General features: G+C 34.2%; 2 protein-coding genes across 2 annotated transcripts in view; both read right to left on the reverse strand.

Annotated features, from left to right (window-relative positions):
* The window catches only part of LOC113512538 (cilia- and flagella-associated protein 44), a 41307-nt gene that overhangs the window by 752 nt on the left and 12735 nt on the right, over positions 1–27820 (reverse strand). The window contains exons 16-41 of the mRNA XM_052900230.1: positions 26909–27074; positions 26217–26320; positions 25799–25910; positions 25397–25569; positions 24587–24796; positions 24300–24410; positions 23193–23361; positions 22767–22940; positions 22177–22374; positions 21361–21499; positions 20231–20330; positions 19925–20027; positions 19486–19605; positions 18900–19098; positions 18386–18545; positions 9916–10054; positions 9117–9319; positions 8051–8279; positions 7787–7891; positions 7581–7688; positions 7330–7484; positions 3539–3688; positions 3093–3234; positions 2480–2636; positions 1368–1481; positions 382–521 (exon numbers count right to left, since the gene is read on the reverse strand). Coding sequence (XP_052756190.1) covers positions 382–521; positions 1368–1481; positions 2480–2636; positions 3093–3234; positions 3539–3688; positions 7330–7484; positions 7581–7688; positions 7787–7891; positions 8051–8279; positions 9117–9319; positions 9916–10054; positions 18386–18545; positions 18900–19098; positions 19486–19605; positions 19925–20027; positions 20231–20330; positions 21361–21499; positions 22177–22374; positions 22767–22940; positions 23193–23361; positions 24300–24410; positions 24587–24796; positions 25397–25569; positions 25799–25910; positions 26217–26320; positions 26909–27074 — 3880 coding nt within the window. The remainder of the gene's footprint in view (positions 1–381; positions 522–1367; positions 1482–2479; positions 2637–3092; positions 3235–3538; positions 3689–7329; positions 7485–7580; positions 7689–7786; positions 7892–8050; positions 8280–9116; positions 9320–9915; positions 10055–18385; positions 18546–18899; positions 19099–19485; positions 19606–19924; positions 20028–20230; positions 20331–21360; positions 21500–22176; positions 22375–22766; positions 22941–23192; positions 23362–24299; positions 24411–24586; positions 24797–25396; positions 25570–25798; positions 25911–26216; positions 26321–26908; positions 27075–27820) is intronic.
* Positions 15359–18010, reverse strand: LOC128201900 (uncharacterized). Its single transcript, XM_052900260.1, has 2 exons — positions 17774–18010; positions 15359–17448 (listed from the first exon to the last, which is right to left on the reverse strand). The coding sequence occupies exon 2, from the start codon at positions 17443–17445 to the stop codon at positions 15856–15858; it is 1590 nt and encodes a 529-aa protein (XP_052756220.1). The 5' UTR covers positions 17446–17448; positions 17774–18010; the 3' UTR covers positions 15359–15855.

The raw sequence follows: 27820 nt of genomic DNA on the forward strand, positions 1-27820 counted from the left end.
ATATATATATAGCTATAAACTATACTAACTATATATATATATATATATATATATATATATATATATATATATATATATATATATATATATATATATATATATATATATATATATATATATATATATATATATATATATATATATATATAGTACGATTAGGTTTTCTCCTATTATTCACTGATTTCTTGTTAAATAAAAAAAACACCCCCTATATAATTGTTAAATGATTCTTTTGATAGATACGATACTATACTTTTGCTATCACTTATGCATGATTTAGAAATTTATGCTCGGCGTCTCTTTTGTTCATATGCATGTGGTATAAAAACTTATCTATCTATTTATTCGATTTGCACTTGTATAGTGGCGTAGAATTTATACCGTTTCGACAGAAATAGTTTTCTCCATTTCGATTTCAAGTTGCTCCATCTCTTCAGGTCCAAGTAATTGAGCTCGAAGACACTCTATAGCCAGCTGTACTATATGTTCTAGTTCCTCATTTGGGACTTGAACACCACAGTCTAAAAATACAAGTTATATTTAAAATATTATAGACAATCGGTTGGATTCTGAGGCACCATTCTATAATTTTATCTCTGAAACTAATACTTTTGTTTAACATAATAGTTTCGTATAGGTACTATTTTATGGAGCATCGTAAATTAAATTTATAATAATTTTGACTTAGCACTATTGGAAATTTAGTTCATATTACACTTTAGAAGAAAAATTTCACTGTGGTATTTAATTCAAATTTTAATTATAGAGATAAGTTTAGAAGGTGGTGCCATAAAATCGCCTATTTATGTGTAGTATTATGCATATTATATATATAATTATGCATAGTAGTAAGCCATTAATGGGCTGATAAGGTAAAAAAGTATGGTATATAGAAAATGTACACTCTAATTGTAAACCTAGACAAAATAACGGTAAGTATAAAACCAAATATCCAAAGGTTTTAATTTGACAAAGATGTCACATAAAAGATTTGATCCATTTCACCAAATCGTTCAAAACTAAGTTATAACATTAGGTATAGATAGATATCTTTGATTTGTGTTAATAACCGAGGGGTTTATTGACTTTTTTATTTTGAGGAAAGTGGTGGATTACAATTGTCTACTTAACTTTGCCGGACCTTTAATTTGACGGACTTTTTTAAAGCACCTTACATTTTTTGCCGTGAAAAAGAGGATATGTGCATTATTAATAATGTTGAATTCTTGTGTCCTTAAAAACAGCTACGTACGAAGATTTGCAAAGATCTTCTGTCTGTAATGTTTATGGTGCTTTTCTTGTCTATATACAAGCAACGGCTGTCCATTTCAGGCAAGTTATTTACTAGTTTATTATAATTATAGTACCTTTTATATCTTCTATAACATTGATGACTTCTATTTGCTTTATAGATTCAGAAGTGATAGGATGTTCTTCGTCGACAAGTGAGTTCACAAGCGCTGTCATCGTCTCTTCAGTTTCTGAAAAGGTTGTTTGTGTTACATTATTTTTTAGATTTATTATAACTTAAACATTTATATGTATATCACGTTTATTATCATTAGCTGCTTCAATTAGGTGGATCAGGTTAATCTGTTCTGTAAATGGTGAGGGGAACAGGAAAATAGTTTTAGGTCAATATTCAGATGGATTTTCGAAAGACAGCGCGACAGTGCGAGGGAAATGCATACAAAAAGTAGAGGATCGCATTGATTATTTTATACATAATTGCATACGGGGGGGGACAGACCTACATTTTTTTTAATGTGTAACGATGGAATAATAACCCCGCCCGCGTTATCGGTATTCATTTGCAGGGAACCAATGAGGAATGATAGGTGAAGATGGAAGCGGTTAGTCCATAATGACTAATTCAAGATTTAACCACGATAGTTTTCAGGGGGAACCACGTGGAGGTCGATCTGATAGGGTATATTGATAGCAATGGCAAGGCCCCCCAGGACCGGAATATGACGATGGTGATGAGATACTGATGGAGATGAGATGAGGGAGATAAAGGATATGGCCTGGGATAGAGCTGGCTGGAGGAAGATGTATGAATTAGTTGCACCGACAAGAGGAAACTCTTAAATGAAAAGAAGATGAGATACTGAGAGGTGTGAGAGGACTGTTAATTATGGGGACGCTATTGAGCGTCAAGAATAGGTCATCATTTTGTCACCAATTATGATGACAAAATGATGACCTATTCTTGATTAACTGACTTAATTTCAGCTTTCACTAATGTCCCATCTTTGTATATCATTATAATAACCGGGTGTAAAATTTCAATTATATAAATTAAATAACTTAAAGTTTTTCTAAGTACTTGTAAAACGTATCGATTGCAGAATAACTAATCAAAATCGAGTCATACATAAAAAATAAGAACCTCATGCTTTTTAAAATCGTTTACAAAATGCCTTTGATTTTAATTTAAAACAAGAAATCTAAATGTAGGAAATAAAATGCAATTAACCTAAATCGGTAGACTGGGTAGTATGGAATAAGGATGCGATGGCAGGCCCCAAACGTTCATGTAGAGGTTGTTTTACATCCGATATGTCTTTAAGTGCTTCCTCTAAAGATTCCATCACTTGATGAGTATTGCTTCCTGCGCCTTCCATCGCCTCAACCTGCAATAAATATTAAATAATAAAATCGGTTAAGTGTGAGACAAATTCACACATTGAGAGTTCCGTACATAAAAATATCTGAGAATAATTGTTTTCTTGATTAAGAGGTTTGTGTGATATGGTAATATAGTGGTATATTATGTGGGGTAATATGGTAATATAGTATATGGTAATATACGTACAATGAAACATGTTAGTGTGCATGCAATATGAAATAATTTCCTAATGTAAGATATATTAGGAAGTTATTTCATTATTAGCACGCAAGAGTTATTATAAAAGTAAGTTGTAACTAGTTAAGATCAGAGTATTAATCATGTAAATCTGAGTTAATATTTAGGTGAACCTTTATCATCTAGTTAATTAAGTTACATAATAGATAGTGTGACATTTCTACATAGTTGACGTCTTTCTGAGGTCCCTATAAGTACTTATAAAAAACTAATGTCAACTTACGTGTTGTCTGATCAGCCGGTCAGCTAAAGTAGCAAGCGCATCAAAAGCGCGCGTTTGTTTTTTGTACTGACTGGGGTCTCCTCCATACTTTAAGAGCCATTTGCGAACCAACATGTCCACTACTTCGAAACGAGACTTAGTTCTGTTGTATAAAATGATATTTTTAGATAACACAGAGTAAAAACAAAATCACTAGCGTCTATTATATTTAAGAATGCGTTCTATGAGTGAATCTGAAAATTTATGCATAGAAAATGGAAGGAAAAACGATAAGAAATTTAAGCTTCTCCTATGTAACATAGTGTCTCCATTGCTAGAATAGTATAAGAGATTAATTAAGAAGCACTTGTATTTATTGTTGAATATTAGAACTTATAATATTTTTTATAATAAATAGAAAAGCAGCTTTATCTCGCCATGTAATTATTAGATAAATCTTGTTATACCCTGCGAGCACGTCTGGTAGTTCGGATGTGAGCTCGTGCAACAATTGATCTGCATCGTCGCGCGTCACACGCATAGCATCCAAGCAGTCGTATAGTAATTTCATTACGTTAATATCGTACACCATCTTGACCTGTGATCCTAATGGTGTGCTAAATAAAACAATAATATCGATAATGAATCCATAATTTCCTTATCTTATTAATGTTATAAATGTAAATATGTGTTATTTCTTGGCGCTTATTTATTGAATAGGGAGGCTATTTTTAATTCAAGTTAATTTATTCTAGTCACGTGGAAGAAATCGCAAGTAAAACAAGTATTTATAAATATTAAAATTTATAATGATGTTATTTCTTAGAAATAATTTATAATAACAGACCTAATTTTATTTTTATTTATTATTTTTGAGCGAAGCTTATAGGGGTGATTCTCTGTAAACTCGTAATCGGCTGTCCCGACTGTTTTTTTCAAAAAGTAATATAATTACTTTCATAAAAATCATTTCTAATGAAACTTTAACCCCAAAAATTTACGGGCCCATTGTTTTTAGAACCATAACTATTTAAATTTTTTTTCTAGAAGTGATTGAAGCTCTAAAAATACAGTCCCCTAGTTGTCCCCATCACTGTATTCCCGCCTAGAAACGAGATTTATGAAGAAGTTATTGAAACTACATACATTTGGCAGTTAACATAATAAGAAAAAATATAAAATTAATATTATTTTCGTAAAACAAGGTCTCATTACGAATTCTATTATATTAGTAAACACTTGTAAACTTTGTCCCTAGAATTTCCATACAGTCCCCTGCCAAAAATTTAAATCCATATTAAAAAAAAACTGTAATATTTACAAAAGTTTTTTAGAGAGAAACGAAACGCAATTATTGTTAAATTGGCAACCTTGCCGAAAGTGGCAACGAGACACCATTTTGTTTAGCGTCAGAGCTTCATTTGTAAGGTGAATACGCGTTTGGTCCGCTACCACACACAGTCCTCTGGTAAGTAATATTATTTATATGTTAATTACTTTAATAATCGCTATATAGTTTATTGTTTTATTATTTATGTCTAAATTGATAGGCAGGTTCTTAAAAAACTATTTTACATCAGTTTTGTAAATATTGTGAAATCTAACCTAAATACACAGTCCCCTGGCAACAGTCCCCAGCCTGAAAATGCAGCAGGGGACTGTTTTAAACAACAGGGGACTGTGTATTTTGCATATTGGTTATTGTTTTTATATATTGTTGGTGTAAATTTATCCGCTAAGTATCATTGCTTTGCATTATTTTCCTTTATAAACTTATTTTATACAGGTCGATCAAACATACATGATATTTTGTTCCTAAAAAGAAAAAAAAAATTCCCGAGGGGAACTACTATAAAAAAAGAAAGAAGCAGGGCGACTACGATATAAAAGAAGAAAAAATATTCTGAAAAGAGATAACAAATAAGAGAAAAGGAGAAGTTGAAGTACCAAAAGAAGAAAGAAAATTAGTAATGGTCATCTCGTGAGTGCAGAGCTGCCTTAAAGAAGTGGAATGAATATTGTACTATATACCGAGCCAAAAAACTAAGACTGAAAAGCGTCACTAATAATGTTGTACGAGGAAATACATCGTTATAAGATCCAGAAGCAGATACTTTGTCTACAAGGCCCGCCACTCTAGTTCCAGTTCAAATATCTCCAGCTCCAATCCCAGCAGTTTCCAGTACTAGTCTACAGCAAAGAAGAAAAGAAGTCTTAGAACAACAAAAGAAGTTTAACAGAGAAATAAATAAATAAATCGCACGTTTAAAAAAAACTTGTGAGGTACAAAAAAGATTAGCGAGATTTAATAGTAAATACAAAAAGATCGTTGAAGGTACACCTAAGACAAAAATTTTTAAAATGTTAGCGGAGCCTGGTCAAAAAAAGAAGTAGCCAAGAAAGCGTTGTTTGGCGACGTCATTAGCAAACAGTTGAAAAAAAATTATTTCACACTGTAACGTACCAAAGAGATACAAATCTTAAAAAAAAATTGTTACTGGCAAAATTGTACAAAAGTACAGGTACTGGATAGCTAATGAAATAAAGTCGATGTCTAGACCTGGAAAAAAATCTAATCTCAATGGTTTATATGTACCTGTAGCTAAACGATGTAAAATACATGATAAAAACAAACTGATGACAGAAAAGATATAAAATGTGGATTTCTGAAATTCAAGATTTTAAGACTAAATGGAACCGACTGGTGACTAAATATTTGAAAAAAACATTTGGATGTCCAAGACAGCTCATAACACATTTACAGACAGATTTACACAAATTTTTGGATCACCAGCGAAATATTGTTCACCAATATAAAACAATGAATAATTTAAAGGCAAATCTACAAGATGATGAAGTTCTGATCCACGTAGATTTTAGCGAGAATTATAGCACTAAAAACGCAAAGGAGATACAGAACTTTCATTTCGATGGGTCTCGAGCACAATTGAGCCTGCATACCTTAGTAGTTTACCTACGAAATTCCATTCTTTCTTTTTGCACAGTCTCCGAAAACATAGCCCATTCATCTGCTGCTTTTTGGACACATCTACGACCAATTTTCAATACTCTTCCATGTGGCATCGAACGAGGGTATTTCTTGAGCAATGGCCCTGTAACAGTCCCCTGATACCTCATACAGTCCCCTGTCATGATTTTTTGAAAAATCGTTAATAACTCAGAAAATAAGTATAAATTTAGTGGGCCTCCTTATCTAACTAAAATAATAGTTAATTTTCTTCGAAATACGACACGGTTTTTTGGCAAATGGCAAAAATAATTGTCAGGACAGCATTTGTATGGGACCTGCACGAGCTTACAGAGAAATACCCATAGCTGTAATATTTACGCGAACATGTGCCTAATAATTTACCTAATATTACCCAATAAACCTCTGTTAAATCTTACTACCTCTCACTTTAGTACTATTTTCCTGTGTTCTCTCTTCGTTTTCCTTCGTCATTTTTTTCTGTTGTATATGTGCTGTTAAGTATGTGTATGTTATGTATATATTTAATTGTGTATATATTATATATGTATGTGTATATATGTATGTATGTATCTATATATGTTTGTATATGATAATATTTATATAATAGTGCGCCACCTACTTTTTGTCTTTTTCTCAATGTCCTCTACCCAAAGGTTGTCTGGAAGAGATTGCTTAGCGATAAGGCCGCCTTTTGTATCACTTCTCATTAATATTTACTGTATTTGTTATTTCTGTTTTTACTTGGTGCAATAAAGTGTAAATAAATAAATAAAAAATTTTTAACCTTTGAGTAAGAAAGTGTTACGAAAACTCAGGTAACGAACATCAGAGTGTACAACATTAAATATTCAGATCTAGCTTATTTAGAAACATTTGAATCGGAAATTGATCCGACTAAAAATCCAATCCTCATGCAAAGTAACGTAGCTATCACAGTACAGCGGATCGTCACAATATTCACACCTGATACATTAAGTATTCATCATTATCATATCATCCCTAATTTGTCTACTGCTGAATACAGGCCTCATCCTTTTAGGGATTTTATCAGTAGTTGCCACGCATGACAGGCAGATTGGCAACAGCAATTAGGCTTTGGTGATGTTTAAAGAGGAATGCCGCTGCCCATCCCTCGACCATTAAGTTCCCTTGGTTGCTTCCTACGACACCCACGGGAAGGGGTGGCCTATTCTATGCTGGGCCACACGGCTTATGCATTAAGTATTATTCGTAGGTAAATGTAGTAATTAGATTTAATTTACTCACATTGGGAAGTATTTACGTTTCGGTTGTCTACTGACGTGAGGAATCATACTTAGGTATATCTCAGAGCGCTCGGATTCCGGTTGAGCGGATACGGGTGGCGGAGTGGTCTGTGATAGAGGTTTCAATCGAAGATCTTGGATTTCATCGCGTAGTGCCTAGGTTTTATATAATAACCAAAATGAATATGGTAGAAAGGCGATAGCGAAGTAAATAATATGAACATAAGTTAAATATGAGTAATCAGAAGTTACCTTGATCTGTTGCATTTGTTGAGAGCGGATGATACGTAGGCGTACAACATCGCGTTGATACTGTTCTGGATTGTAACCTCCCACCATAACTGATGGGTTTTTTTGAGGCTGTGTAAATAAGACAAAAAATAATAATTCCAATGTCTACTGACTGATAGCTAAATATATTTAGTATAGATATATAAAGAATCTAAAAGTTTCTTTACTTTTTGTGGCAAAACATCGGCTTGCAAGGCAGCAGCAAGTCGTAAACGTTCAGAATAATGATTCAGTACTTGTAAATATTTCTTTTCTAGTTCACTGTGACGTTTCTGGAATAATGATAGACAAGTGGGTGATATTTCCAAATTTCAGTCATTAGTATAATTGTAAATACCCTGAAACTAAGAAAAATTTAATTGTATTTAAAAAAAAGTACTGTTATGAATTAATTTAATAGATAAATATAATAGTGAAATTGAATATCAAACCCGCCACTGTTGCAACTGATCTAAAATCTGTGGCAGTGCGCCTAAAGTAGCTGAAAACTTGTGCCGGCGGGCCATCTGCCGCAATAGGTCGTCGAGTGTCCGGTCGACGCGCCGCGGCCGCCCAAGCTTACGCGTCAGTACGTCGCGCATTTGCGCACGAAGTTGTTGCGCTTGCGCTTCCATCTCGCGAAGGTCTACATTCATGCGGAATAAGTGAGTGCGGTTGACCCTGTGAGCGATAATTGGACTACGTGTATTGTCTATATTCGAACTTGTCTTTCGGATTTTAATCGAGATAGTACACCACTAGTACCATAATGAGGGGGAAAGGGATTGTTAGTAATGGAGACTAAGAATCCCATTGCTGGCAATATACCCAACCAGGACGACTTCCTCGGGGTTCCCCCTGGGAACTATCATGGTTAATTCCTGATGAATTTATCATGATGGGCTAACTGGCCTGTTTTCATTCTCATCGATCAGCCTTCACTGGTGCTCCAGCGTATCCCATTAGCATAGGCGGAGTTACCGTTACCATACCATTTTCACCCATAAAAAAAGTACCATAACGATCTTTATGTTCAGTTTTCAAAGTTCAAAGTTTATCCAAAGTAAAGTAGAATGATACATTACATTTATAAATCCGTATGGATCATCTAATATGCATAAGTATTAATTTTATGAACCTTATAGTTACTGTAATCTTTATCTTTAAGTTTAACTCTTTTATTATGTATAATGTAACAAAAGAGCTTGAGCATGTTACACCATATCCCTCGAAAGAGTTAAAGCACCCGGGGTAATGGGTGGCGGATAATCAGTTGTTGCCAATTTTATGTTATATGTATGTCTTCTGTCTCTTTCTATTGTGTTCTAAAAGTCACATGGAATGGAAAGAGATAGAAGACAATACAAATAATATTTTTTCTTAGTTTAGACTTAGTTTATAATTTTTTTTGTCTATGGCAAAATTTATGGTCTATAAAAAAGAAAAACATTTTACTTAATGTATAATTGGGTAGTATTTGCAGATTCATTATTTTATATTAGTGCAATGATAGCTTACTTTTGTCTCTGTTTCTGTTGTTTAATTTCATCCTGCAACTCGAGTACGCGTTTGCGTAATCTTGCTAACATTTGTTCGGGAAATACTACAGTGTTTGACAGCCCCTGGGGGCCAGTGCACCCGCGCAATGCAGATGCTCTGATCTGATCATACCGGAGTACTATTACTTGGTCAACGTCGTTCAAGCAACTTTGTTTCTCCATCTGAATTAAAGTTGTAGATAAGTAGAAAATATTAACTACTACTATTTATTTTATAAAATAATAACAATATATAACTTTTAGCACAGTTTACAGTAAAGTACTTTTAGTATTTACGAGGAAATGTATTAAATGAAGTTTGAAAATGAATTTTAGAAGTGTATGCATTCATTACAAAATGATGTTGTACTAGGTGTATCCTACAGCTTGGCCTGCGTAAATCAGTAGACATTATAATGTATTCTATATTCTGAATTAGAATATAATCTATCCACTAACTAAATTTCATTAAATCCGTTCTGTAGTTTTTGCGTAATATATCCATTAATACTTACAAATTGTCATGTTTATAAGTAGTAGTAGAATGTTTATAAGTAGTAATGAATTTAGATAATTTTAATTTTAACTTAATTCTATAATTTTTTAAGCAACCTGATAGAAGTGTACTTTATAAATAATTTGTAAAAATAGGTTTTAGTAAAAAAACAGAAAGAGAATATGGAAATCCTTTTAAAACAATAGGATTTTAAGCGGCAGCGAAAAAAGGGAAAAACAAAATCACATTAAGACATACACACACAAAAGCAATATTCACTTACCATGAATTCTTTTAGTTCATTCTTCCTCTTATCGAGTTGCACGCTGAGTTTACGCTTCACTTTATTATGAGCTTCGATGTCCCTTTTCAAAAGTTCCACTAACTGGTCTTGTTCTAACATTTCTTGCTCATGTTTATGTCTAAAAAATAGTTTAAATTATCAATTAATTTAAAATTACATATATATAATATAAGAATCAATATTATTAACTAGCTTTTACCCGTGACTTAATCCGCGTAATCAGGATCTATTGACAGGGATGAACAGTAGTCTATATTTTTTTTGCATCTCACAGTATTTATCACATTTTACGATGACCGATTGGGTCGTTAAGGCACCAAAATATTTGGAAAACTGTGTAAAGTGGTAATTGAATTAATTACTTAGTAAAATCAATGTGTTATTTTGCAATTTTAATAGTCATGAATATTGTTATTTTTTGCAATTTGTGTAGGTCCACTACATATGTTATTAGCTTTTTTAATGGATGATAATGGAATGGTTACCCCGCCTGCGCTAACGGTAGGTATATGCTGGTGGGGCACCAGTGAGGGAGGATAGATAAGACTGAAAGAGCAGGTCAGTTAGCTCATCATGATGAGAATACACTTGGAATTTAAAACGATGGTTTCCAGGGGGACCACGTGGAGGTCGACCTGACAAGGTATATTGCTAGCAACGGGATTGGTAGTCCTGGCATTACTAATATTCCATTCCCCCTATGCTATTAGGCAAAAGTTAATTAGAATATTTAGAATAGAAGTGGTCCTTTTAGTTTTACTTAAACAAAAGTGTAACGTCAGTGAAACAATGCAGTCAGTTACTAACTGGTTTATTGAAAAAAGAACAAATCTCTCCACCCGTCTTAATATAAACTATTAAACTACCCTCCATTTCTCCCCACTTAATTTAAGACAATCGTTTGTTTATACGGTAATGATACATAAGTTAAATAAAAGAATTACACAACTAAATACTAAGAACAAAAATACATTTTATGAGAATATCTCTGTTATCTCAACTTAATTTGAAATACAACTATTATCCGTGGTGGTAACATTTTTTATGTTTATATAATCCGTTTATTACTTAATGTAAAACATAGTTGCATATATTAACGATAGGTATATAATCTTAGTATCTTAAGTTTATAAATATATATAAAATTAAGCAATAAACACAATATATCGCACATAACATATACGTGTATTACTAGAAATTGGCTCATATCTCCATCCCCTGTTTGCGTAATTCTCTTTCATGCGCGCGCCTAGCCCGATCACTACCCTGATCTAATGGTGGCTGTTGCTCAAACTCTAAACTCTTTACATTGGTTGACATATTCCCTTTTTCTTCCCGTTTCTCATTTTCACCTATTATCGGACTGTGCGAGCTATTTCTTTTCTGTTGTGTTTGTTGAATATCATTATCAAATGACTGATTATTAGTACTATCTGATATTTCGTTGCTATTTGAACCTGACATTGAGAACCTATTACGTGTTAGAGGCCATAATTGGTCTGAATGTCTACGACAAGGGTTTCCAGTATTTAACTGAACCGTATACGAGACTGGCCCTGTTTTAGACGTTATCCGGCCTTCGGTCCATTTGTCCCCCTGCGACGAATAGTCTCTTGCTAACACACTTCCAAAGTTCCCACTTCAAAAGTTCTGTCTACCCCGCCAGCATTCAATATTTGTTTATCTTGCGCCTGTCTAACGATATCACTAGTATTAGGTCGCACCGCATCTAATCTAGTACGTAATCGCCGTCCCAGTAAAGCGACTGCTGGTGCCACACCAGTCGTAGCATGCTCACAGTTTCTATATTGAAAGAGGAATCGACTCAATGCTAGGGCCAAATCTTTTCCTTCATAAATAGCTTTCTTTAAGGCTTTTTTATTGTTTTTACAGAGTTTTCTGCGGCTCCATTACCTTGTGGTCTATATGGTGATGAAGTAGAATGTCTAATTGTGTTTTTTCTACAAAAATCATTAAATTCGTGACTCTGAAATGGGGGACCATTATCCGTCACCAATTGTAAAGGCAAACCAAATATTGAAAATAAATTACGAAAATATTGAATAGTGTCACTAGCTGAAGTACTACGTAACAGTGTTGCGTCTAACCATTTTGAGTTGGCATCGACTACCACAATATAGTACTTTCCATTCAATTGTGCAAAATCGGCATGTAATCGTTGCCATGGTGCCGCAGGGAACTCCCAAGGATGCAGTGAGGACCGCGGTGGGGCATCACGGACATTCCGGCACGCCTCGCACTCACGTCCTACCCTCTCAATATCGAGGTCTATCCCGGGCCAATAAACATAATTCCTGGCGATTGATTTCATTTTGATCACCCCTAAATGACCTTCATGTATCTCTGATAATATTTGTTGTTGTAATTTACTCGGTATTACAACACGATATTTATATAATATACACCCATGTTCCACATATAGTTCCGTCCGTCTATTGTAAAAAGGTTTCTCAAATTCCGTTAAAGTTACATTCGTCCAACCATACATAATGTAACCATATATTTTTGACAGCAATGAATCGTATTTAGTTGCGACAGCTATATCTTTATAATTAACTGGCAAAGTTTCATTTATTAAATTTAAATAATGTGATTCATTATTTTTGCCTATTGTATTGGTTTTATTTGACACCTTTAGACCTAATTCCCCTTGCAGTGGTAACCTAGATAAGGCGTCTGCGTTACTATTATTCCTAGAGCTCACATATTCTACTTCAAAATCATAAGCTGCTAGTTTAATTGACCATCGTTGCAGCCTGCTCGCCGCCGTCTGTGGTATACCTCCTTTTGAACCAAAAATGTATGTCAATGGCTTATGGTCCGTTTTTAATACAAATGATCGGCCGTATAAAAATTGATGGTGCTTTTGCACACCGTACAAAATAGCCAATGCCTCCTTATCTAATTGATTATAATTCTTTTCGGCGTTCGTAAGTGTTCGCGAAGCACAGCTGATCGGTCGCTCGGTACCGTCTGGATACCTATGCGCTAAAACTGCCCCTAGTCCATAGCTACTACTATCTACCGATAGTAACAAAGGCAATGACGCATTATAATGAATTAAAACTTTGTCACTAGACAGAAATTGTTTAACCTCCTGAAACGTTTTCTCACATGTTTTGTTCCAATTCCATGGTGAGTTCTTTTTCAATAATTGGTACAAAGGATGGAGGAAGGAGCTCAAATTCGGAATAAATTTTCCGTAATAATTAATTAGTCCTAAAAAAGCTTTTAGTTGTGTTACATCATCTGGCTGTGGTGCTTTCAATATGGCTTCCACTTTTGATAAATCTGGATGTAACCCTTTTTTGTCTATTACAAAACCTAAGTACGATACACTAGTTTGTAAAAAAGAACATTTATTAATTTTAATAGTGAGGCCCATTTCAGCTAATCTTTTGATTACAGCACGCAGGTTTTGTATATGACTGTACCTGTCGGGTCCTGTGACACAGATGTCGTATAAAAACACTACTGTATTCGGAAGACCGCGTAGGGTCTCCTCCATGATTTTTTGGAATTTTTCAGGTACACAACTTAAACCATAAGGTGTACGTCGAAATACAAAGATGCGTGGATATGGCAGTCACCGCTTGGGAGTCCTCTTCCAGCGGGACCTGCATGTAGGCAGTGGTGAGATCTATTTTCGAATATTCTTCTCCTTCGCTTAAGGCAGCAAATAATTCTTCTATCCGAGGCAGGGGATAATGATCTCTTTTTAATTTAGGATTTATAGTTGTTTTGTAATCTCCACAAATACGAATTTCACCTGATTGTTTAATTACTGGTACAATAGGTGTTCCATAATCGGAATGTTCGACGGAATATATAGAACCCTCCTTTTGCAGTCGGTTCAGCTCACGCTCAACCGCCGCGCGTAACGCGAGCGGTACCGGTCGCGCCCGCATGTACACCGGTTCCGTGTCTGTTAACTGTAATCGGATTGTTTTTTTACATGTGCCTAACTTATCTGTAAATACTTGTGGGTAATCTTTTTTTAATTGATTTACAATATTAGTACGGAACTCGCTATCATCTCTTTCACAAATACTATTAATATGTAACTGGTTAATATTGAATCTACGAATCCAGCTCCTCCCTAACAGTGGGCGACTACCATTTTTTATTACATATAATTTTAATTTATTTTGAGTAATTTTATTAATACACGCGTTTACCACAATATAACCTATAGGTTCTATAGTCGAACCAGAGTATGAACACAATTTAATATGATCGCTTTGTAAAGGATAATGAGTAAAAAAATCTCTATAATAATGTTCGTTGATTGCAGATATCTTACTACCGGTATCGACTTCACATCTAATTATCTTATTGTCTATAATAACGTCCACAAAATAAGGATTGTCTCCGGAAGACATCACCCGTATATTATATAAATCACTGTCTGATTCATCCTCGATGAAATTGTGTCTTTTATTCTCTGACGTCTTACACATCACTTTCAAATGACCTTTACGCTGACACTTATCACATGAATAATTTTTAAAACGGCACTTATCTGCTCGATGCGGTTTACCGCACCGCCAACAAGTGGCGCTCGCCGCCGCCGCGCTCCCCGCGGGCCGCGAGCTGCGCACCGCGTGCAGGCCGTCGGTCGGCCTGTCGGTGTCGCCGCCGCCGCCGCCGCCGCCGCCGCCGCCGCGCGCCCACACGCCGCCTGCGCCCGCGCTGGTGCCCGCGCCGCTGTCCCGGCCGCCCGCACCGCCATGAGTAGCGCTCGCCTCGGCATGTTTATCAGCAGCCTCCAATGCCAGAGCTAGTTCCACCGCCTTTTTGTATGTTATGTCTTTTTCGGCAAATAAACGCGATCGCATGTCATCACTGCTCAGACCGGACACGAACTGATCTCGAAGATTCTCTTCGAGCATCGACCCGAAATTGCAGGTCGTCGCTAGATGTTTTAAATTTTGCAAGTATCCGGACAGCGATTCACCTATTGATTGCCGTCTCAACCTAAACACATGTCTCTCTGCTATCACTGAACGTTGTGGTTCGAGGTGGTCTGCCACTATTTTTTCGAGCTCCGTGAACGTTTTATCTTCTGGGTTGGCCGGTGCACACAAATCACACATGAGATTGTAGGTGGGTTCACCGACTAACGTAATTAATGTCGCGACTTTCAGATTTTCTTTAATTTCGTTACACAATAAAAATTGTTTGACACGTCGCACGTATGCATTCCATTGTTTGGTATGTAAATCGAACGGTTCTATTTTACCCACGGGCATGTTCACCACTAATATCAACTTTTTATAACACAATTAGGGGAGAGTCGGGTAGCCTCGGCCACATAAATAAAACTCATGATATCTTGAAAATCAACCAAAATAAACATTTATTTTTAAACTTTAACTTAAACTAAACATATATCTTATAATATTAATTAAGTTAGAAACTGATAGTTTTATTATATTAGCTTAAATCAAGTCTCAAAAGCAGTCTTCAATATTTGTTAAAATAATTTTTGGAGGGTAGCCCCGGACATAGAATTACTGATGACCAAATCGTTCTTTAGCCTTGCATACGTCACAATAGTAGTAAGCCAGCGATGGATCAATATCCACACACGCTTCGTGCGCCCAGTCTTTGCATCTATGACACTGGATCCAATCTTCCTCGAACGTTTCTCCACAAATGATGCATTCTGTATCGTGGTCTCTTTCTAGCTGAGTCAAACTTTGAATATTCTTCTTTGTTTTCATTTTATTAGTTGCCGCCTTTCTTTTATTCGTTGTAGTTTTATTGGTTGCAGCCTTGGTTGTGTTGGTCGCAGCCTTTTTCTCTACCAACGCATTTTTGAAGGGCGAAGATGTCAGAATCTCACTTTTTTGTGTTTTTCGTGAACGCGCTGCAAGACGCCTCTTGGATGCATCCTCATGGAAGAGGGGACAACTGCTTAAGCAATTCATTTACAGTAGCAGGTGCAGTTGATTCTGTAATTTCTGACGTTGATGCGGGCATAAATGATGGCTGCGTATTGCCACTGGCTGATGGGTGTGATATAAGACTGGTAGATGGTTGCTGGTTACTACTAGTGGATAGCTGCTGGGTGCAACTAGTGGATGGCTGCTGGGTGCAACTAGTGGATGGCTGCTGGGTGCAGCTTGTGGATGGCTGCTGGGTACCACTAGAGGATGACTGTTGATTGCAGCATCTGGATTTCTGCTGATTGCAACTAGTTGATAACTGTGATCCCACGACTGTCTCTTCAGAAAAAGCTGGTTCCTGTTCAATATTGGTCATCAATGATGGCAAAAAATCCAAATCACTGAAAATTTCCCTATTGAATGGATAAATCCCTGTGCATTTGAACCCATTCTGTGCTATTTCTAGTCTCGCTACCTTAACGAAAGCTGAATTGACTAAAGCAGCGATGTCATAATCAGTGATCCTAGCCCCTGGATTTTGTCTCATCCACATTGCGCTTGCTGAACCAAATGCAGACTTAAACGGCTTGAAAAATACCCTGTCCAGAGGTTGCACCTTGTGTGTTGTGTGTGGTGGAGTGCTAATCATATGGATGTGATTAGCTCGAGCAAATTCTATCACTGCCAACTCTTTATGGCTTCCATGTCCATCGAGAATCAGAAGGACAGGGTTCTCCTTCGAAGGCTGTACGTGCTGTTTGAAATGCTGGAGCCACATTAAAAATATCTCACCATTCATCCAACCACTTTCGTGTGGAATAGCAATGCTATCTGGTGGAGCTCCAATCATCAAACGACCATTTTTATCCATCCTTTTCCTCGGGAAAATAAAAAGTGGAGGTATAAAATGGCCGCACACGCTCATAGCAAACATCAATGTAATGTTTCGTCCTCTTTCACCAGAAGTCAACTTGCCAACTTGCTTTTTTCCCTTAGTAGAAATAACTTTCTCATTCTTGTGTACAGTGGAGACCCCCGTTTCATCAGCATTGTATATTCTGGAGGCAGGGAATTTGTATTTATCTTGTAGTTGGTGGAGCTGATCATAAAACCGATAGACTTGTGGTTTATTAAACCCAACGGCTCTTGCAATGCTGGTTGACTCTGGACTTCTGAGAGCAATATCTGGGTATTTCTTTATGAAGCTATAATAAAAATCTTTGCCGGCCATTTTCTTTTCTTTATTGAACCTATGAGGTATTTTTAAACGTTCTGCAAATTGAAATGCCAATTTCAAAAACTCTACTTTGGTCAGCGGCATCAGGCGATTATCGAGGTCTTTGACATGGTTATATAATTGCAGTGATTGATTTTCTGAGAAGGTATGTTCATATCTCCCTAGTGTTGGCTTGAACTGTGCTTCTTGTCCACTACCGACAGCTTTTATCCGATCCTGAAGGGTGCTTCTCGGCACATCATATCTCTCAGCTGCTTCTCTCACCGATATCTTTTTTTCCAGTACACATCTTATAGCCTGTTTCATTTTATTTTCGTCCCAATTTCCTCTAGGCGTAATCCTTCCTTTGAATTTTGGCATTATCTGCAAAAGACACAAGATTTTATACACTTGTCTCAACATTGTAATAAAAAAAGACTGTAACATAGAGATGCATAGACAAACAGACATGGTGAAACTACCACGTTTCTTAATTTCACTATGCAATCCAAGAAACTAAACATTTCGTCATAAAAGAAATGTCCGGGGGTACCCGACAAAAAAGTGTCCGATTGTACCCGACCGCCTCGATCCTATGTTTTTATTCATATAGGAAATATCAATAAAAACAACGTCAAGTATTTACCTAATTTGTTAACTATAATGACTAACTTACAGAATTAGTAATATACTATGGTGAAGTACTTACATTGTATAACCAATAACCGCACTCAAAAAGTAAACGGCGCACACAAAAGTATAGGTACTGTTAAACAAACGAATGTCACGTGTTGTTCGCACATCAGTCGCAGCGCGTTTGATATGAATATACGGCTAAATGGTGCTGCGGTCGTGTGGATGTGACACTTGTGCATGTATGTGTGCGAACTTTCCTGTAACTAGCACTGACCGAGGGTACCCGCCGGCCGGGGCTACCCGACTCTCCCCTACACTTAAAACGGTTAATTATAGTTATTATCGTTGTTTTTTTTTTTACTCGTCGCCAGTGTAACGTCAGTGAAACAATGCAGTCAGTTACTAACTGGTTTATTGAAAAAAGAACAAATCCCTCCACCCGTCTTAATATAAACTATTAAACTACCCTCCAAAAAGATATCTTAACATATAAAAAATCACGATATCTCATGATGATGTCTCATGATGTCTCATGATGATTCACGGTTACAATGTAATTTTGTGAATATATAAAGTTGTAAATAATACCCATATTATAATAATTTGAGACACAGGATTAGTTTTAATCTCACAAACAACGTATGCGTGGTAGCAAGTAGAATATTAAAATGTTAATGATTTTGACCTGATGTTCCTTAATTCGTAAGTTTTATCATAGACGTCTTTGTCGCAACCTTCCGGACATATATTGGGATCAAGTCGAATAGGACCAATGTCGCGACTGTCTAAACTGCCTTCATCCTCTTCTTCACTTGATGATGATGACGACTCCGATTCAGAAGACTCTGTTTGACATAGTACAATCAGAAATAGATTGAAAGAGAAAATAAGTTCACAACAGATGAAGGGCGGTCAAATAATATTGAGATTGCAACATTCAACATTATTGCAACAAGAATAACATGTATTGATTTAAATTATTATTTTTAGTTAACTATTCCTAGGTCAACCAAATGGACCTCCATACTTATGAATATAATAAATAATAAATTATACGATAAAATTAGTTCTCTCTAGTATCACAACAAAATTGAAAACTACAGTATGTGAATTGAGCATATGACTAACTTAGTCTTCTATTTAAATATTTATAGATATAAGTATATTTTATTTAAATAGGTACTGGAATATTTCCTAACCATCTTCATCGCGATCTCGAGGCGGTTTGTATTTCTTCTTGAATATTCTCCGCAGGAAGTCAGCGAACTTGTTATCTTGGATGAGACGTTTAAACTGTCTCTGCAGCTCTTGGCATTCGAGATCCAAGGTTTCTTTATTGGCAAAATGTTCTTCAATACGGTGCTCGCAGTCCATTATTTGATCCTGTACACCTCGAACCTTGAACATGAATAGGAGATGTATTAGAAATACTATTTCTAATATATCTAATTTTTTTGTTAAGTTCTAAATATATAAAATCACTTAATTTATTATCTTAGATTTTAAATACTAGTTATGGCTTTAAGTATATAAAAAAAAATCAGTTACAATATTTTGAAGTGAATTCAAATCAGTGTATCCAAAAGCATTGTGTATATCAGAAGATAAACGAATGTTAAAAATAAATGTAGTGTCAGGATAAAAGTAAATAGTGATATGATTTAAATTTTCAATAGGAAAAAACTTAAAGCTGTTTTATTTAATATTGTTTATTGTTTTCTATATAACAATTATTAAAGAATATTTAAGAAATGAAATTTATTTCTGCGTAGCTGGTTATATTACCTGCATAAGTTTAACATAAACCCTTTCGGCTAGTTTATCTTCATGAGCTTCGAAACGATTCAAAACGTTCATCTCTCTATGTAATTGATATAGGTGCAATTCAAGCAACTGATTATGCTCCTGTAGAAAAAAATTATAATATGAGATGGCAAGCCCAGCACACTGCTAATTAAGCGCAGGCAATCCAGGTGCACACTATTATAGTTTAAGCTCATTCTTAATTTAAAGCAAATTTAATTAAAAAGTTTTATAACTTCAAAAAATAGCTCCACAGGTTATTATAAAAACAAAGGAATTTTTTTCTATCAATTCGAAGGGCATGGAGACATGAAGGTAAATATAGAGAGAATTATAAATATTGAATCTTCCACATGCTATGAATAATAATAGTTTTTCGGCTTACAGTTTACAGAAAATTATCAGAAAATAATACTCGTGCCTGTACACGAATTCGTTCGCGTTGCAATTGTCGCAAACGTGAGTCGAATTGTTGTACTGCGATTTCGGCATCTGCTAGCAGCATGTCTTGCTCGTAGAGGTGTCTAATCATAGAGACAAAAAAATTACTGCGTTAATTTAATACACTGATAGGTAGAATGGTTGTAATATTGATAGATTTATATAAATTAAAACTTATATTTTAAAGAGAATGAAATTAATCGGTAATAATAATATTGTGTAATATTTTGAATTAAATGATACCTGATGACCTATCTACTTTTGTTAGGACGACAACGTTTGATACCTTTCAATGCGTCGATCTCGTATTTCAATTTCGAGGTTCGAAAATTCTTGATCTGGTCTTGGTTTCAATAGTTCCCACGAGGCAACTAGTGGCTGTGATTCTGTAATGTTATATGGAGATATAAAATCTGCATTAGTAACATATGTATACAGTATACCATAATGTATAGTATAATGTAACCTATATATTCTTTTTTAGTTAATAATTAAACAAAATATAAATTTGGTCCATAAAAAATTTACTTCAATCGTGGCAAAATTAGTTATTTTGATTTAAAACCTAAATTATTGAACCGAAAATTAAGATTATTTTTAGGCGGTAGGGGAGTATGAAGAAGGGAGGGGAGTGATAATGGATTGCTAACCCCGCCTGTACTATCGATATACACTGGCGGAGCACCAGTGAATGATGATAGGTGCCAGCAATAGGGCAAAGGTCAAACCCCATTACTAACAATCCCTGTCCGGGGGGTGGATTGTTAGTAATGCGAACTACCAATCCCATTGCTAGCAATATACCTTGTCAGGTCGACCTCCACGTGGTGTCCCCTGGAAACCGTCGTGGTGAATTCCAGGTGTATACATAACGATGGGCTAACTGACCTGCCATTTTATTCTCACTTATTATCCCTCACTGGTAGCCCACCAGCGTCTACCGTTAGTGCGGGCGGGGTTACCATTCCCATAATCACCCATTAAAAAAAAAACAATCCTTGCTCACCCTAGGGGAGGGGGTAGGATCCTTAATAAAGTAGCATGTTTATTTATGCTCTATGAGAAATATTTTCGTATATAGCTGAAAGCTCTACGCGGATCCTGAGGCGGGTGCCAGACGATTTTGGGGTAGGTACGGCCACTTGACCCCTTCCCTCCGTCCTTAAATAAGCATATGGAAAAGGAATATTTTATTTATGATTTGATCGACTTTGAGAAAGTTGTATCAGGTATATGTGTTATTTGTATCAATATATACATAGATACAGGCAATTTCTGGTACATACACACAGAATGAATGGATAGTCAGTGATGCGAAAGCTATAGGAGAGTAAGAACGTGTATCATTGCTTGTGTGGTCTGCGAAGGAGTCGGCGTGTGGAAGTAGTTTCTAAAATATACAATCAAATATCATACCAGTAACTGGCACAAATCTAGGTATTCGCTGTTGTCGAACACGTGGTTGTGGATAAAGAGTGGACTTCCTGCGTTCTTGTATCACCGACTTCTTGCTTAGTGCCCTAGTAGTGGGAACTTGTGCAGATTCTAATTTTATCTGAAAAATTTTAATTTTGCAATTCACGCATTTCTTAAAAATTGGTAAAACATTGTCTTATCTAGTTGGCTTGAGTGCTATAATTTTATTAGCTTGATATTATTAGAGAAGATTTATGTGAACTCGGCTAAACAAAAAGAAACAAATATACGGCTCTGATGGTAAACAGGGTTATAGTGATCTATGGACTTGGTTTTTAAATATATATATATATATATATATATTTAAAAACCAAGTTAATTTACTACTATTTTCGTTATAAGGTTCAGCCCGGTAAATGAATTATTATTTTGTAAATAATAATGTTCGGGTGAACTCAGTGACCTTATATTGGCTATATAATTTAGTAGTATTGAATGCTTGAATTTTAGTAAAGGCATCTTTTCTGTATTTAATTATTATGGCTACACTTGTAAGAAAATCAGCGTCGGCTCTAACCCTTCATAAGCAGATCGTCACTTCATTTACGGTTTTATTAAATAAATAGTAATTCCCTGATTTTCAGAAATCAATTTTTATTGCAACTATCGATATTGCTCCTGTGCTTCTCAAAAGATGCCTACGAAATTTTAATTTGCACTGGCTACTTTTAAGAAGCGTTTTTTGTAATGCCTGGAGCGACCGTTTCCTCGTTTTACCCTAGGACCAGCGCTGGAGAAAATAATAGAGGTATTTACTTCGAGATTTTTTTCAGGGAATTCGAGGTCATCGTCAATGTGTGGCACCAACGGTGGTGGTTTCACCTGCCGTTGCGGTATTTCTGCTCGAATTTCGCTTAATCTCTCGCCGATCTTCTTCATTTGTGTCACCAGCCGTACTTTGTGTTCCCGAAGTTCTAAAACCTTGACGTTGAATGCATGTTTATTTTCATAAATCTAAAAATAGGTATCTGTTGTTAGCATCCATTAACATTTATTTTATTTATGTATATTTACTATAATTATTATAAATAGTACACATTAAGAAAAAGATAACAAATATAAACAATAAGTATGAAAAAAATCTAGATATTGTTTAGTTAACAATGCCATTAATTTACATTAGGTTATTTGTTAACGTATTGAGTATATAAATTCTGATGAAAATATAACCGTCAACGAGTGATCATTAATGAGAATATTCTAAAAAGTCATGACTTTTCTTAATTCATCTTTGTATTACAGGGTTTATCTGCCTTTATTCAAATACGTCTGGTATTTTGGATGTAAAAACCAGTTTGTGATGGTGCTTTTTAAATATATATAATAAAATTATACATGCCACTTACCTCTTTTCTTGTAAGACAAATATGCAATTGAGTGTTATGGCTAGGGGGTGCCACATAGTCGGGTTGAGTCTTGAGCAGACGGTTGCCTATAGTGGCTTCAGCTTCTTTTAATGCTTCTGCTGCTCCTGGAGGTAAGGCATGCGGGTCTGGTTTACGTGAAAGATGTTCTTGCCACTGAAAAAGGTAATAAAACCGAGTAACTTAAATGAAAATCATCACTTTTGATGTTTTTATCGTATAAGAACATCATATCATCATGAATATGGTACCTGAACATCCCTGACATTACAAATATGTCTAATGAAATATTTAATATTATACACTACACAACAATAAATTTTTATTTCATTTGACGTATTGTTCTTTGTTATTTTACACATAAAATGATGTATAATTATTTTTATTACTAAATACATAATAAATTACCTCAATAAATTGGAAGTGATGTCGGTGTAAACGTTGCCGATAATTTCTCAAAGCTTTCTTTAAAGGATGTGGTGGTCGAGGAGGCAGTCCCAATAAGAATGATGCAACTCGTGGCGGGCCCCATGACGACTTCCTAGCAGCTACTCGGCGAGTGGTAGATTCAGTTCGTCTAATTAGCAGATAATTGTAATATAAATTTAATACAACGATATATATATGCACGGTTAATTCAATATTTATGTTGTGATTTCTTGACGGAATTTCATTATTTCTACATTTCCACTATGTAATATTATTCAGAAGACCTACTTGTATTTAGTTCTATTGTTTTTATAAAAATGTTTTTATTATTTATACAAGTGACTGATTTCGAAACTTCATCTTTAGACGAATTTATTTATTAAAACAATTAGACATAAGTTGGTATTAGTCAACATTTGTGTTAATAATATCATGATTTCAAAAAATAAAATACTTCGTGTTTTATAATTATTATTTATTTTCTATTAATCAAGTAGTAATAATAATAACAATGTATCGTTAACTTGTAAACACAATTAATTGTGGTAACATTAAATTAATTTATTTTAATTTGTAACCAGCGCAAATAAAAAAAAATATAGAACATTTAAACGATTACCTCATCTCTGCATCGGCTAGTTCCAGTAAATTCATATTCCTATGGTAAGCATGTAATTTAAAAAAAAATTATATCGTAATCAATTATTATGTGAACTTTTCATGTAATTTCTTTTGCTGTATTAACTTTACTGCTGTAACTTTTTCGAGGAGAATACATATAGTATTTATTCTATTTATGCCAGGTCGACATAATTATAGATTACGATTTTTCTTCCTTATTATAATTTTGACATTTTTAATATTAAACTTAATTAAAAAAAAAAAAAACTAAAATTACACCACTGTTACATTTAACCTAAGACCAGACTAGTATAAAAAAGATACCTAAATGATTAGTGCGGAAAAAATATATTTATTTATTAGGTAATTAATTACTTTTTAATTTGCATATCAGACAATATTTAAAGGCATTTTAAAAAAATTAATACAGTTTCCTATAGTATTTCTATATTTATAGATAGTTACCTTCCACGTGAAGCTGCTTCTGCCATTTTTTGATAAACTTCTTCTAGTTGATCATGAAAAGCTTTCGACAGATTTTTTTGCCGCAAGGGTCGTATCATGACTTTAGGATCCCTGAATAATGAAAATAAAATTATGAATTTAAAGCGATCAAATTATACTTAAGTAGTTTAAAAAATATGAAATATTGAGGAGTTTAGTATATTTAGATTTATTGGCTAGCATAGATATTAATTATAATGTGGAAAAGTGTATAAGCTTCGATATCAAATCTATTATAGCATAATTACCTGATAGCTTTCAATGTAAAAGGGTAAACATCCAGTTGTACAATATTTCTAGAGTACATTTTGTGCAAGGCCAAATCAGAGGCTTCCAGCTGGTGAGCAAGTTTTCTTCTCGTGAGTGCTTTAGCTTCATTTAACTCTTGTTCTTGTATTGCTAATGGACGTGTGTCAAGAGTTATATCAATTTGTTGAGAATATGGCAATAATCGGTTCCTAAAAAAGTTTTAAAATTGTTAATCCGCTATTTTTATTGTTTTTATTTAAATTGGGTAAGTGTACGTAATCATAATAATTATGGATTGATGAATCACGTAAATGTAATTAATAATGAAATAATCCTAATTTTTTCAGATAATTTTAGTAACAGAACTATTTAAGCATTAATTATTTAAGCATTAGTTAGGATGTAAAAAATATGATTACTTATTTGATTAGTATACTATTGGTTGAGCATTAATTCATGCGAAAATTGTGGTAGTAGGTAACTAAATTGCATTTATTATATTGTTTTTGTATTATCATCATCATATAAGCCATCTACTGTCCACTGCTGAACGTATGTCTGCCTCAAACGAAACGGTGGGGGGGAAGGGTGTATGCCAGTAGTTGCCATGCTTGGCAGGCGGATTGATAACCGTAGTTGCTGGCCCATCCCTCGACCATTAAGTTTCATTAGTCGCCTCTTACGACATCCACGAGAAAGAAAGGGGTGAACTATTATGCAGGGCCCACATGGCAAACTTCTATTATACGTACTATAAATTACAGTTTACATAACACCTGCATATTAAAAGAAATATCTGAATTACTAACGCTTTGACGAGTTTATTGTATTCAGAAGTAAGTTCGACTAGCTGATCGCGGACACGTTTTTTATGTGCATTAGCAATGGCCATCATCTTGTCGTACTCCTCCTTTTGTTTTAATTGTTCGTGTGACATTAATTCGCCTTCAAGTGTACTTGGTTCTTTAATTTTAACTATTTTCTGTGAAAATAATATTTGAATTTTATGTCGGTTTTATTCACATTTTAAATTCGGAGATGTTAGAACTTTGAATTTTAACAGAATCGCGAATCATAATGGTACTATAGAAACTGTTTAGAAATATTATTTTGATTGAAATTTATTATTCTATCATGTTTAACTCCAAATTATGACTGAAAGAATTGTTGTGTAATTATTGTTTAATTAAGGCACATTGGTTTTCACTTACTGGCGGTTCTGTTTCAAGTTGTTTTGGCAATAACGGAGACGGTAATAAAGGCTCCGTAAAATTTATTTTGAAGGAAAATATATTTCCATCTGAACCGCAACTATATAATAACCTGAAATAAAGATTTTGCCTTGGATACTTTGTTTACTTTAATAGGTACTTCTATTCTATGTTATATAATAAGTAAATTATTTACAGTAATCACTGGAATAGATGAATGAAATTTTGGAATTTTATATTATCCTACTAATATAACTTAACACGTAGGGTATTTTATACTCATTCACGCTCGCAAAGTCGTAGGTAACAGCCAGTTATAAAATTATAAATAATCAGATAATAATGCGTTTTAAAATAATCTTTGAAAGATATACTTTAACCAAACAATATTTTGCTAAAATATAATATTTCTACTTACTTCCCGTCAGCACTAAATTCTAGACATGTTACAGAACCAGTATATCGGTCATGCATAGGTAAATAGTAATTGTCGAAAAAATCCAGACGTGATGTAGGCTGAGCCTTAAAAAGAAAAAAAAATATTATGAGAAGATTGGAACATTCAAGTTTTTCACCTACTAAGAGACGAATTTTCTAAAATCTTTTCTAATAGCTCTATAAATTTAGTTTTCTAAAGTTCTGTTATTTTGGCACAGTCATAAAACGTTATGATTATATACAGACTAGCAATAAATTCCGTAATGGCACTCTGTATATTTGTTTAAATTTTGTTCCATCCTCATAGGCCATATTTATATTATATATTTTTATTTTTATAAAAGTAATAAATTTTAATATTAAAATTTATTACTTTTAGAAAAATAAGAAGAACAACGAATTTAGTTATAAAGCTTGATAGTTTTTTTTTTTATATTTGGCATGTAACTTTATTTAAGAGTATATTACTCATATTAATTAGGCTGGTTAAGAATCTGAGACAGCAGTTTTAGAGCATTTTTACGGTAACTTATCGTAAAAAATATATATCAAAAAGTTAGAAATCGCTTTTATATTTAAATATATAAAAATATATAATATTGTATAAATAATTGTAATTAATTTATATGAAGTAAAAGATATGGATGTATGTTACTCTAGTTTTAAGTATACCTCTTCCTTAGCTAATCGTCTTCCTTTAAGTTTCTTGAGTAGTTTTTGTGTTGCCGTCATCCAAGTCAAATAATGATGTTCTGGGGTATCTTCTTCTTTTGTAGGCATCCGTACTACGCGAATATATCCCGTGTTTGTACCGATGACAAGGTACCGGCCTTCACATCTAAAAGAATTAAATAAAGAGTATATAGATTTCTTTTATAAAAAAAGATTAGTATTAAGTAACAGTCCTAGTTGCAAATAACCATGGTCGTAAAGCAATAAGCAAAACTCGCGCACTTCTGAACTTTGTGATGAAAATAGATGTGCTTATGTAGACAATTTTGAACTAATAACCATTATATTGTAGTAACATTATACCGACTGTGGCGTGTGTGGTGCGTGGTGTAGAATGAGCGATGATAATAACGATGTCCTCAATGCACGTATACGTATATAGATATATGTAGAGAATCTTTAAATATATATAGTGCTAGAATTTTATTTTTACATATTTTTCTGAAGGATTGAAATATCTTTCAATATAATAATCATACTATCGTAAGAGAATTAAAATTACACCCTGAAAGTTCTATTTATAAGTTTTAAACACTAAAGGGAATACGTTGATGAGTGTTTGAAGTTACATTAAAATTTAAGCAAATAAATTGATATGAACGAATTTTAATAAATTTTAAACATTGAATTTTTAATTAGAAGTTCTACTAAATTTATGGAAAGATATTTTTCAGCTATTTCTGGTAATTCTAACATTTTAACCTCAATTTTCAATTTATTGTTAAAAATAATATTTTAATTCTTATATGACAAGAATCCACTAGCATCAAAAATTTTTTTACCACGAAGGTGGCAAACAATTATACAGCCCGTCTGATGGTGTACGGTTTAAATAACTTTTTTTTTTATTTA

This window comes from Galleria mellonella, unplaced genomic scaffold (assembly GCF_026898425.1).
Source record: "Galleria mellonella isolate WM207_F2 unplaced genomic scaffold, CSIRO_AGI_GalMel_v1 utg64, whole genome shotgun sequence".
NCBI classification, from domain to species: domain Eukaryota; kingdom Metazoa; phylum Arthropoda; class Insecta; order Lepidoptera; family Pyralidae; genus Galleria; species Galleria mellonella.